General features: G+C 25.6%; 2 protein-coding genes across 2 annotated transcripts; one reads left to right on the forward strand and one right to left on the reverse strand.

The window, feature by feature from the left end:
• Positions 1–976: 976 nt before the first annotated feature.
• LOC112684504 (EARP-interacting protein homolog) lies at positions 977–5,824 on the reverse strand. Its single transcript, XM_025556056.1, has 7 exons — positions 5,487–5,824; positions 5,294–5,425; positions 3,987–4,181; positions 3,804–3,927; positions 3,525–3,675; positions 2,998–3,138; positions 977–1,399 (listed from the first exon to the last, which is right to left on the reverse strand). The coding sequence occupies exons 1-7, from the start codon at positions 5,520–5,522 to the stop codon at positions 1,114–1,116; spliced, it is 1,065 nt and encodes a 354-aa protein (XP_025411841.1). The 5' UTR covers positions 5,523–5,824; the 3' UTR covers positions 977–1,113.
• A 1,059-nt stretch (positions 5,825–6,883) lies between these two features.
• LOC112684510 (immunoglobulin-binding protein 1b) lies at positions 6,884–8,721 on the forward strand. The gene is made up of 4 exons (XM_025556066.1): positions 6,884–7,423; positions 7,500–7,726; positions 7,804–8,292; positions 8,372–8,721. The coding sequence occupies exons 1-4, from the start codon at positions 7,298–7,300 to the stop codon at positions 8,559–8,561; spliced, it is 1,032 nt and encodes a 343-aa protein (XP_025411851.1). The 5' UTR covers positions 6,884–7,297; the 3' UTR covers positions 8,562–8,721.
• The last annotated feature ends 5,304 nt before the right edge of the window (positions 8,722–14,025 follow it).

Genomic DNA, 14,025 nt, shown 5'->3' on the forward strand with positions numbered 1-14,025 from the left:
TGCCAAGAGAATCGCGACTGTAAACTCCCACCCCGGATACGACACGGCCGACAGCGCTGCCAACGTGACGCGGCTCGGGTCCGGGCCTGCGAGTTGGCGTTCGGGTGCGCGAATAAAACGGGGGAGTCGTGTCGCCCGCGTCCCGTGCACCAGATGGCGCCGCCCGCGTCCCTGTGCCAATTGAAATGCCGTCGTCAATTAACCCGTACGCTGTTCGGCACCGGTCGATTCGGCTCTGCCTGTAACTGGAACCGCTGTCTGGTTAATTACTCGGGTCGTCGACCAGTTTCGAAAACGATCGTTCAACATTAATTAACCGATGTCTGAATTTGGTCCGCATGGCTGTTTTTTTTTTTTTTTTTTTTTTTTTTGCCGATGCACCAATTGTCTTAACTGATGGACCAACATTACATTGCATACATTTTTTTTTTTCGGAGCTAAAACTCTTCTCGTGCAAATGTCTTAAAAACCCTGTTCCGAGGAAACGATTGGAAAAAAATAAACAATTGCCAATTTTCGACTTTGTCTGAAAATCAATAATAAACAAATTCTAATTGTGATAATAGGTGTTTAAATAAACACAAAATAAGTTATAGTTTAAACAACAATAGAAACAATTAAAACAATTACATATTTAATAATAATTAAACCATTTATCATAGTTAAATTTCTAACTGTAATACAAACCACTTCAAAATAACACATTTAGGTTGATAATACAGATATAAAATCTTTAACGTATTAAAATAGTATATTCTTATGAATGAAAAAATAATATAATAAATATTTGTTAAGTACCTACAAGTTTATAAGATTAACTACTGAAAAAATGTAATGATTTTGATAACCAGTTTAAATAACTAAATTTAAATCATAGAATAGAATATTTGGTTAAAAAAATATGCAATATCACAGCCTTTAAAAATAATTATTAAAGTATATAATTAACTAATTATTCTTAAACTTATTTCACTTATTTAAGAAACATTAACTTGTACAATAAATATTAGTTTCCACAATGGTTTGTTAGTTAATTTCTTCAAAACCATAGTGTTTCAAAGCTCTTTATAATAACATTTTATTCAGTTGGAATGTATAATTTAGATAGTTTATTTATAATAATATTCTAAGCTGTTCGTCTTTTGGTACTTTGTTAAGTAATAAACGACCATCATAACTTAGAGATGCAAGTATCCATGAATTTGCAGATGACCATTCAACACAATACACAGAATCTTCATGCTGATCACACGTAGCAACTATTTTATCTTCAATGGAAGTTTTAGTTTTTAGATCTTCATTTTCAATGGCTGAAGAAGAAATTCCAACTAAACGTGTAATGAGAACCTGACCATCACTTGAAGCTGTTCCAATTAATTCATCATGCACTGGGTTGTACCTTTAAATGTAATAGTTTATATTAATATAAAAAAATTTATAAAATAGTTGAAACAAATAGCTTAAATGTAATGCATCAATAAAATTAACCAAGTTATTAACAATCAAATTAGCAATTATAATAATAATAATAATAGTTTATTTACGTCCAATAAATTATTTATAAATTAAATTATCAAGAGATAAAAAATTAATCAACTAAATTGATAATAAAACACTAATTGACTGAAGAAAAAATATAAACTATTAAATATGACATAACATTTTATTATCTGCATGAACATTAGGTGAATGTCTTGTTGTAAAATAACACTCATATAATAACAATACAATTAAAAAAAAAAGTATAGAAGAAATCACATATAATCACATTTAAAAGACTAATAAAAATAGGTCAAAATAACATTATATATCATAAAAACCAAAATTATTATTATTTTACCAAGAAAAAACATATTTCTATATGATGCATATGTATGAATCTTTGTTTTAAAATAACTTACATTTTTCAAGTACCTATTATTAAAAATAAAGTGTATTTAAATACTTTATATTTCATAGTAAAATTTCTCATATTTCTTTATTGTATATCTTATTTTGATAATTTTTTTTTAATGTACAGTAAAACCTCTTAATAACAGAATCCTATAACATAGAGATCTCCTTATAATAAAAAATAACTACACTTCTGCTCAAAAATTAATTTAAATGATCTTTGTAAAGCAAAATTTCCAGAAATGGAAATATTATCATTTTAACTAAAACCAAAAATTATCGATTATAAAATTGTACTATTTATTATTTAATACAGTATAACCTTCTTATAATAGACCCCATACAAAATGAAAGTGCATACTAGATTTTAAATGGCAATCTCATACTTTAATGTACTACAACAGTATTTAACCATTATTTCAAATACCAAGTTATTGAATTAACAACAAACTCAAGAATGTGACACTCTTAATCATCCAAAATATACAAATTATAGATTATTTTTCTAAATTATAAATATACTTGCTTGGTAGTAAAATAAAAATATATTTAGTATATACATATATACATATATGTACTTAAAAGTGATTTTTATTTTGAAATTATACAAATATACATACAGTTTTTGAGATTTTTTAAAATTTTTTTTTTTTTAGTTTCCTAATAACAGAAACTATTTTTATGGAGATAAAATCAGTAGATTCAGAATGATTTTTTTACAAGGTCTTACAATATGTTTTTTTTTTTTTTTTATAATGTTATGATTTACATATAATATAAATATAACTATAATTTAATATTTATCATTCAAAAAAAATATATACCAGCCATAAATTTCATTTTATCAAATGTATATCAATAATAATTGGTCATTATAGATGTTTCCTATTATACTAAAATCAACATCAATATCCATATAGTCATTATAGGAGTAATTAAATTTAATATGTTACTATGATAGATTTCGATAAATGTAAAAGTAACTTTTTAATATTTATTTATGTATTTTTGTTATGAAAACTCAAAGAATAAAAAAAATAATTTTCAAAATTTTTGTATAATAATTTCAATAAATAATATAATTATACATTCAAGTTATATTACCTGAGTGACCAAATCCAATGAGAATGATCAGCTCGAGATATTAATGGTTGACTAGAATTACGTATGTCCCAGAATTTGGAATACCCATCATCTCCACATGTTGCCATATAATATTGACGATTTGGATTAAAATCAAAATCTCTGAAATTATTTTAATATTATTATAATAATAAAGAAAAAACACTTCATAAATATAGATAAGAAAATTAGTAAATTTTGCCTTTCAGAATGTTAAATATTTGTTTCATATGTTTTACTATAAGCAAGAAGTCAACAATTTTTTAAGTTTTAAATTAATAATTTAATAAATATGACATATATTTCAAAGAAACCTAAATAAAATGATATATTATGAATAAATAATCAAACTTATTATTATTTAATTAAGAATAAAAAATAAATAAAAACATAAATATATATTTGGCAACCTAACATTTTTTTTTTTTTTGCATTAAATATAAACATCACTTAAATATATTATTAATGAATAGATCAAAGAGGATAATTAACAATTTAATACTATATACCTAATAATTTGAGTATGAACTCCATCCAAACTCCAAGCAATTTTGGCCTGTGACCTTAAATCCCAAGCTTTAATGTTACAATCATCAGCAGTAATAAATTGTAAATTAACACTTTGTGGATTCCACTTTCCTGTAGTAAACCTTGGTTGACCTATTAAACAATTGAAAATTAATGTTCAATATCATACAATAAAATTTATAGAATTGACTATTGTTGTATGTACAAAATTATTAGTGTAAATATAATTTCCCAAATAAAACATACAATCAATTTCTCACCTTTACCATCTAATACTGCAGTACATACAATTTTAACTCCACTTTGACCAACATCCCACATTACTATATTATTATCAATAACAGATGCCATAAATGCTTCATTTGTAGGATGAAATGTAGTCACCTAAATAAATTAAAATATAAATAATTACAAAATTAAAAAAATAAAACAATAATGAATACCTTAATATCAGTACCATACTTCTCGGACGGAAAACTAAGGACATTTTCTAAATGACCATCATTTTCTGGAAGTCTCCATAGAGCTGTATGTTTTTCACAATCTCGTTCTATACTTGCATAACAAGTAGATATTAAACGCTTGTCTGTAGGAGAAGCTGCTAAGGACCATATTTCACCACTGCTGTGATCATATATCTAAAATTGAATTATTAAAAATTCTCATAGAAATTGATTTATCAATAAATTATGAAGCATAGGGCCTGATCAAATCAATACAAATAATACCAAGGAATAAGTATAATAATCTACATTAAATTTAAATAATGTACAAGCAGTAGTATAGTAACAAAATATCATTCCTTGGCGCGATTATATAAAACCACCCCATCCACCAACCATCACAAAAATAATGTACTTTCTTTAAAATCTATTTCTGTGCACTGTATAATGTTGATCAATAGTTTTGTCATATAATTATAAAAACTATTCAGTGGTTGTTACTTATGGATGTACTACAAGCAAAATAGGAAGTTATTGGAATATAGTTTTGAAACCCGAGCCTACAGCCCTGAAGTACCCAACCCTACTATACATTTCTAGAGTTGGAGCAATTGCATCAGAAAATCATCTGTCACCACATCTCTGTGTACAAGAAATTAGCATATTTTTTGAACTATAGATAGGTGTTTTTAGATTGATAACACTAATGCAAACAAAATTTGAAGGAAATCATTTACTTTTGAGTTAAGTATAAGATTTAAACTTATGTTTTTAAAACTTCTTCTACTCCTTTGCCCTTTCTCCCAATTATTTAGGGTTGCCCACCTTTTTTCTACATCCTCTATGAACATACTTATAGGCCTCGTATAATTTTCAATCATATGTTTTAAAACTAAATATGAAATTTCTATTCAATTTTTTTTTTCTTTTACTTCAAGTATAATATATTGGAATTAAATTAATCAAATTTAACAATATTTATTGTAATAATGATAAATAGTTTTCTCCAGAAGGTGTTTCATAAGAAATTAGCAAATATTTTGAATTTGTATTCTCCATTAACTAGCATTGTAAAATTTACAAAATTATAAATCCTCATAACTTAAACTTTGTGCACTTCTAATAATTTCTTTTTTAACTATTATTTAAAAAAAATTGATTTAGTTAAAATAAAAATTTGAAAAAAGTAGTTAAGTTGGTTGTTCCAACAATAGTGACATACTTTTATGAAAAGCTTCATAAGTCTACACTCTACACAACTAATTGTTTAAAAGTATATACATATTTTTAATTTTCAAAGAACATACTTGTGGACATAAAGTATTGGTATCTTCTTGCAGTTTTACGAGATGCACTTGATTAGATGTGTTCAATGACTGTGTTCCAATTAAAAAACTTACTTGATCCACATCAGCATGCAGTGAACATAATGATCTTGCCTACAAATGTAAATACAAACATTAGAACAATTTAACTTATAATTATCCTTACACTGGTTACCTGAAACTCAACGCCATAAATAAGAGGGTTTAACATTTTGTAATCTATTTAAAATTTAAAAATATTATATAATTTACAGTTCATATAGTTATGATATTATTAACATTTAATTAAACACGTTATATAGATGGCATATAGTTGTTAGTAAAAACTACTAAATAGTAAAAAACAATTTTTAAAGTAACCTAAGTTTGACATTTTTTTATCACGTATTACTCCAAAGCGAAACGTACTTTGATAATATTTATCAAAAATTAACCACCAGGCAACAACAACACCCCCCACTCAGTTTTAAATCACCAACTGATAATTAATGATGTAATTAGTACATATTTTTTTGTTTACTATTTGTTTAGTTTACAATAATATAATTTGAACAATGAATTTGCATAATATGTTTATATCATTAAAACATGTATTCTTAATTTTTTTAAATTTAGATAATATTAGGTTATAAAAAATTCTAGAGAAACAATATTTTTAGAATTTTCACTTAATACTTAAATAAGTCAATGCCATTTGTTAGACATTAATTAATAAAAATTCAATATATTTACTAAACAGATGTAATAACAAATTTTTTTTAATGAACTATAACTTATTTCTAAAATGCATTTGGTTATTAATGATAAAATGATTTGTTAGAAATAAAATATATTTTTATATATTTTTTAAATGTATTAATAAATTTAGAAAAATACACCATACATATAGCCAAGCTATCCAGGCTCAGTTACCAATATGGTAGTAGCAACAAAATTAATTATATGTACTTAATACAATAGAAATGTAATAATAATAAATATAGTAGATATACATGCTATATTACAAAAACCGTAGGATACATGTAATGTGTATACATATATTTTCGTGTAGTACTTTCAATAAGTTGAGACATAAATGAGAAATAATGATCAACTTAAATATTAATTCACATTGCACAATAGTAATAAAAAAAATATCCGTATGTACCAGCCATCAATAACCTAATAATCAAACAGAATATAAAAGGAATTTGACATGTAACCCCTTAAGTACAAATATATACAAATAATTCAGTTTTTCATACACCAATAAGTAGAACGAATTTAATTCACAATAAAAATAAACTATGGTAGATAGTTAAAGTATGAACAAAAAAATAGGAAATTAACATGAATTAAAATATTAGTTGATGTTTCTTTTTTCCATTTGCAATCCGTATTAAATTATATTAAGTAACTATTTTGAATAATGTTTGATAGTAGCATTAAAGATGTAAAATGTTATATCTGGTTAAAAGCAATTATTTAAAAATTATTAAATAGAGTCACCGACGGCTAATTCGTGCCAATATTTGACGTTAATAGCCCAGGGCCAAGTCGATAATAATAATACTTTGAATATTTCTTGAGGCCTTACAATAGCATTAATAGTGTTATCCTGAACTTAACATAGTTAATAACGTCTATTATTTTAACTCATTGACTTAGTAGTTTCGGTTTAGTCACATAATAGACTTCGTATTTAAACTAATTAGTCTTATTAATCTTTAACTACTCCATTCTATAGTGTTAATGTGGGTTGGCTTTGACACATATAATATTGTATGGCTTTGACATCAGCATTGTTCAAAGATAATAGCCGTCGATATAAAAATAAATTGATAAGAAACGATAAGTGAGCCGACAGAAATGATAACAATTGTTTGGTTCGCGTCTAATTCCGTACAATAACAGTTAACAATCAAAAATCAAAATTATTTGGCACTAAACTGCTAACAAGAAAAATAGGAAATAAAACGAATGTGTAGGATAGTTTAAGTTATTATAATGGCTACAGGATCGATGTCTGTAGAATTTCAGAACCTCTCTTTGTCTGAATGTTTTGACCAAGGATTGGCGTCTTATGAGAGTATTTGCGAATCCACCGAACCCGCTAAAGAATCCGGAACACAGGTTAGTGTTGCACCATATTGTTGTGCGTTGCCATTGTCCCGTTATTTTTCATAGTACAGTTTTACCTTGATTTCAGTATAAAATAATTAAATGTATGAAAATATTGGAACATACAACACAACTTGTGTCAGCTGCTGGAATGTTCAGCGACAATGAAAATATCGAAGAAATACCAACTACAGACATCAAATACATGTTATTACCATTCATGTTAGGGTCATTAGCCTTGAAACTAACAAACAATGGTAACAGACTGGATGTTGTTAAAACAGCCGAAGTGTATTTCAGGGACTATCTTCAGAGGTAAGTGAAACACATAGGTTTGTTTGTGTTACCTTGTATGTAAACCTACAACTTTTTGATTGTTTTAATGGTTTTAGATGTAAAGATTATGGAATATCTGACATTGTATTACCATCAGCATATACAGATTCAGAAGAAACTACTACTCAGGCTACAATGGACTTTTCTCTCATGGCTCGTAGACGTGCAGAAAAAATAAAAAATTATAAAGAACAAAAATTAATGGAATCACAGTTGCAGCTATTAAAAGAACAAAATGATTCGGAGTCTGTAGACGATGAAATGAAAAGAAAATACATTGTTTCTTTGTTAAAATACAATGTTGGTAAAGCTTTGGAAGAAATAGATTCACTCCAAGCTGAAATGAGAATTCTGCATTATAAATTGAAGCATGAGAATAAAGATAACCCTGAACAAACTAAAGCACAAAAAATTAAACCAAAACCACTAATGCCTATTATAATTACAAAAAATGAAATGCAAAAACAAATATTTGGTGCTGGTTACCCAAGCTTACCTACAATGACGGTCGAAGAATTCTGTCAAAAACGAATCAACGATGGGATGTAAGTTTAAAAACAATGATTCTATTAAAACTGATTCTGTTTACATTTATTATTTATAAAAAAAAATATTTTTTATTAGATGGCATTTACCGACTGCCGAAAATACCAAGTGTTTACAAGAATTGACAGAAGGGCCAGAAAAAGAAGAAGATAAAGAAGACAAATTAAATGAGGAAGAGGAAGAAAATGAAAGACAAAGGCTAAATGCTCGCGATGAGTACAAAGATGATCATCGCCGAGGATGGGGAAATAGGCATAATAGAAGTTGAACATGCTGCTATAGTTGTCAATGGTATACACTAAATATGATTGAAAACTAACATTTAGTGTCTATTTTTTAAGAAATATGTGTACAATATACCAACAATATTCCTTAACTAATTTTATGTAAATATCTATATTAATAAAACTGAAGTAAAATAATAATAACTAGATTTTTATACACTTTTTGATTATTCTATTCTAATGACAAAAAAATTATTCAATAAAACTCAATATACCAATTGCCAATAATCAAATATAATTATACTAAAAATTTGACATTTTAGGCACATTATCTATAAGTACCATAAATTAAATATACATATATAGCCTACAGTATAAGGCAATGTAACAATCAGTTAATAATTAGCATGATATGTAAATATATGCGGTGTCACAATTTAAAAATTAAAAATAATGGAATCTAACTATATTTCTCTACTTAGAAAATGGTCTTGAAATCAATTATATTGAATTAACCAATTAATATTTACCTCCAATAACTCAATAGTTAATGTATGTCTATGACAACATAGTTTGATTTTTATTATTAAAAAATATTAACATATTAATAATAAAAACAAATTTATACTTTGTATACCAAACATGAATAAAGTTAGTTATCACTACCAATACCTACTATTAATTAACATGCTGAACTTACTTATATTATAAATTAATTTATAAAAGAAAGTTAGTTAAAATGTTGCTCTCATTAGCACAACAAACGAGAGACTAAATTATGAATACTATATATAAAAAAATAAATAATGTAAATGTGTAATATAATAATTATCTTATTGAAATAACTTTAGTAGGAGGTTCCTTCACTTTGTGTTCCATGAATATATATATATATATATATATATACATTATTTCATCAATTAAGCTTATTGTTATAACTATAATAGATTGCTTAAAAAAAAAATTAATATTTTAATGAGTTACATACAATACATCAATATATAAATGTATATAATTTGTAATAACTTAAATTTAAAAAAATTATTAGTTGAAAATAAGTACATTTGCTATTAATTTCAGATTCTAAATTTGTATATTCATCAGAACTTAATTATTACAATTTTAATAATATATTTTTAAATGTATTAATGGATTTCATTTCTATTTGTCAATTTTTCTTTTAGCTGTATTAAAGAAAATAAAATGTCCTTCTGGACTGATGTCTCTTGTTTAAGAGCTTCTAATATTTTTAAATCATATTCTATATTCTTTCGTTCAGTTTCAATTTTGTTCAATGCATTTCTAGCCATTCCACATGTTTGCAGATCCACATTTTTGTTGTTATTCCATGAATATTCCTCAAAATCAAATTTAAATCTAATCTTACAGTCAACATTATCTTGTTTATTTTCGTGTTTGGTTTGCATTATAACGTTTTTCTATGCAATGTACTTGTTCAATAATAAAAATATTAAATTGTAAACAGATCATTCAGATAAAATACCTGAAATCATAAAATTCAAATTTATGTATAAGCAGTTGAAGAATCACAATTCAATTCATTAAATCATAATTTATTTTCAAAACTAATAATAATATTTTAATTTATAATCAATAAATAATTGAGCTCCAATAATGAACAATGGGATGACCACAATGATTACATTTATATACCAATGAATATACACATAATCTAGTTTATAACTATAGGCATTGGCGTAGCCAGGAACTTTATATGGGGGGGGGGGGGTTCAACAAATTTATATATATTTAATCTTATCACTATCATTTTGACTACTATTTGTGTTGATTTCAGTATTTTTAAGTCTGGTTGACATTAGTTTTTTTGACTTGGGTAAAAAAAATAATTAATTTTTCTAGTCTGCTTATTTGTTAAAGAATTTGAATATAATGATACTAATAATAATAACAATTTAGGAACTAGGAACTAATATAAGAACAGAAATATTAGATATTAGAATATTTTCTGTCCAATCACTTAGGTATACTAAAAATTAAATTTTAAAAATATCTTACCATAATGGAATGTTTAGACGTCTTAGAATTATGTCAAATTAAAATAAAACAAATATAATAGAATACAAATGTCAAATATAAACGAAGAAACGAGTAGTAAGTAAAACAGTGAGACACCAACGGGCAAGTACCAATTAATTACTAATAACTATTAGTTTTACACAATAAGGTGCTTGTGTTAAATGATCGGCAAGCCGAGTATGCAACAGGTATACCCAAAATAAACTTTGAATACAGACAATAATATCACTTTTATTTCAGTTATCGGGACCAGACGACCGATTTAGAATCAACCATTGTAGAAAACCTAAATAATATGTTCCCAAGCAAAAATGATCAAAATAGTAATAAAGTATCTAAATATAATCATAATATTATAACTTGTGTATGTGTGTGTAGTGTGTGTATAATACATTTATAGTGTTTATAACAACTATTAATATGCATAGTCAAAATTCTAAAATATAAAAATGTAAAGAAAAAACTGTGTTTCATGTAAAAGTTAATTTACCATCTCAGGTTCATGAAGGGGTTTCTGATCCTCACCCCTCCCCATGGATACGCCACTAACTAAAGGTGTAATGAACAATTGTAGATCTTAACAAGTACACTATTTACTAATATTTACCATTTTATAAATATACCAACTAATAATTCATGTTTGAAGTGAATGAAAATATTAAAATACATAATTAAATGTATTTTAGACTAGTTACAAAAAACCTTAGATAAATCATAAAATATTATAAAAACTTCTAATTAATACATTATATGACAAGATTATATTATTCTATCAAAAAGCAAAGAAAATTAATATAATACAAATATAAATTATAATTCTTTGTTGCTCTGGATTTGATTTTGTTCATAATTTTGATAAATCATTAACTAGTCTATTAAATAAAATTTGATTTTTATGATGTAAAATTCAATTAAATTGAAAAAAATATACAAAAATTACTTATATACCTATAATTAATTTCAAGCATAAGTAATTGTTTATATAAATCACATTTATTTGTGTACAATCAAAAGCATTCAAAAACTATTTTAACCAAAAATATTAATATTTTGTGTAATAAAATAATAACTCAAAAGAAAAAAAAACAAGAAAATTATGAGATTTAGTTTAAAATAAAACATAAAAATACTAAAAAATTATATTTTGATCAATCAATCGTAATATATAATAATTATGAAAATGTATAGGTAACCAAAAAATTCTAATATACATAAATATACATCATATTATATATATATAAATATCTTAGCTTAAGGTAATAGTATAGATAACTATCATATTTATAAAGGATAAGCCTAGCAAAGTTTCACGTAGAGCTATAGCTACATATAGAGACTATCTAACAAAGCACATAATGAACTCAGTACAATATGCTACCTGAAACAATAATATATTACTGATGAAATGTATAACAGAAAGTTATAATATTGACAATAGAATTGAGGATTTTTTTTACCCAGTATTCGGTAGCACTTCAGTAACCGCTCTATGGATTATTTTTGTTTCAGTATGGGTTCTACCATAAATTGTTTAAACTGTACTTAATTTTGTTGTTGGAAAACCTTCTGAATGTCTTCCAACAAGACGAGAAATAGATCAGTACTATCTTGACTTACCGTCAATTAGCTAGCAACAGTAATCAAGATGAGACTCCAAATAATGAAGAAAAACTCCCCTCATTTTCTTCAATAATATCATTTTCATGTCCAACCATGACGTTTCAATGATTTGAGTTTGGTCTCCTGTATTTTCCTTTACATATGAGATTTGATGATTTACCGTTTCACGAAATAAACCTTGACTTGTGAGACACCTATATAGAGCCTATCAGAATGCATTTCTGATCCTGCCTCGCACTCACGTTCTATAATCCATAAGAAATACAGTCGTTATCCAATAAATAATGGGTATAAAACTGACTTAGAACAGGAAAAACCGATAAGAGCATACATCAGAATGGCACCCAGTATTCTACCTTGATTCTTATCCAAATCACTTAAATCCAAACATTTGTTTTTCTTCAGAAAAGATTAAATTCTCAATTAATTTAGTAAAAAATGCTGTTACAAAATTTTAAGCATTCGCATGATTTACACATTTTTAAGTTTGAGTATTATGCACATCCCATTATTCTACATCAATTTTAAAATATTATTAACAACTAAATCTAACCTGATAACTTAGAGTTGAGATTTATTTGATGCGTAGGAAACTATACTGTTCTGTCATTTTATACAATATGAATCCCATCAAGATAGATAAACAATACAAAATACAATACAGTACATAACAATAATTGTTTATCTACCTGGATGAGTATTTATAATCAATGTTAGGGGGGAACAACTACCCCCATCCCATTACATATGTTATCAATATTTTCATGATAACAAGTAAAATTGACAATCATAATTTAGAATCTTTAAAAATTATAATATGCATAGGTGGATTTACGGAGTGTGCTTTGGTACACCGCAATGTGAATGATGTGAATAAAAAAATTGAATAATAACAATTAAGAATATACATACACATTAATTAAATTTTAGTTTTTTGTAAGTAATACGGCAAGTTTTCAGAATAAGTCTGAAATAACAATTACAAATATTTTTTACCAACCGTTATTTTACATTATTAATGAAGCCTTTATTTTTAGAATTTAAATCATTACACGGTCCATACGTACTTGTTTGTTATTATTGTTAAGTTATTTTTTTTTCGTGTAATTTTAGTAAGGTAAAATGTGGTGCTTTGGCATACCTTGTCCCTCTTGAAGCAGCCCTCTTCGTAACATTTCAAAATGTATATATAGCTCTAATAAAAACAGATCAAGTATGGCATTTTTAAATTTAATACAATATTTAATAAGAAAAATTATTGTTCATAAAGTGATAAATATATTTAATCATATGCTGTTATCTTCCAAGCATCCATTATTTTTTGAAAATATTAAACTAAAATGGATAATAATGAACTGTTGTTTCTTATTTTCAATTAAAAACTATTAGAACAATTTTATGAATTGAGTATATTTTATAGTCTACAGAAAAATTACTAGGAATGGAAAACACTTGACTTGTGTAACATTTTAAATTTGAAAAATATCTATGATTTAAAATGTAATAATATATACTTAGACACTTTTTAGAGGAAAAATATATTTTGAACCCACTCTTGAAATAAAACTAAATTTTAAAAAAACTGCACCTTGAACAATATTAATAATAATAAAAATATTATATAAATGTTTTCTTTTATACTTGTAAAATAAAACTTTTAATTATAGGAAATTAAAATGAATCAATATTTTAGTTAGTTGGAAAACTACATTTTTAAAAATTTAAGTCAAAATTCATATAAATAACAGTTTGCAGGAGTGGACATTTAGCAAATTATATTATACAAGATATAATTCGACACATTTTAATGTTCTCAAATAATTATCAAAT

This window comes from Sipha flava, unplaced genomic scaffold (genome assembly GCF_003268045.1).
Source record: "Sipha flava isolate LNK unplaced genomic scaffold, YSA_version1 105_pilon_pilon, whole genome shotgun sequence".
Taxonomy (NCBI): domain Eukaryota; kingdom Metazoa; phylum Arthropoda; class Insecta; order Hemiptera; family Aphididae; genus Sipha; species Sipha flava.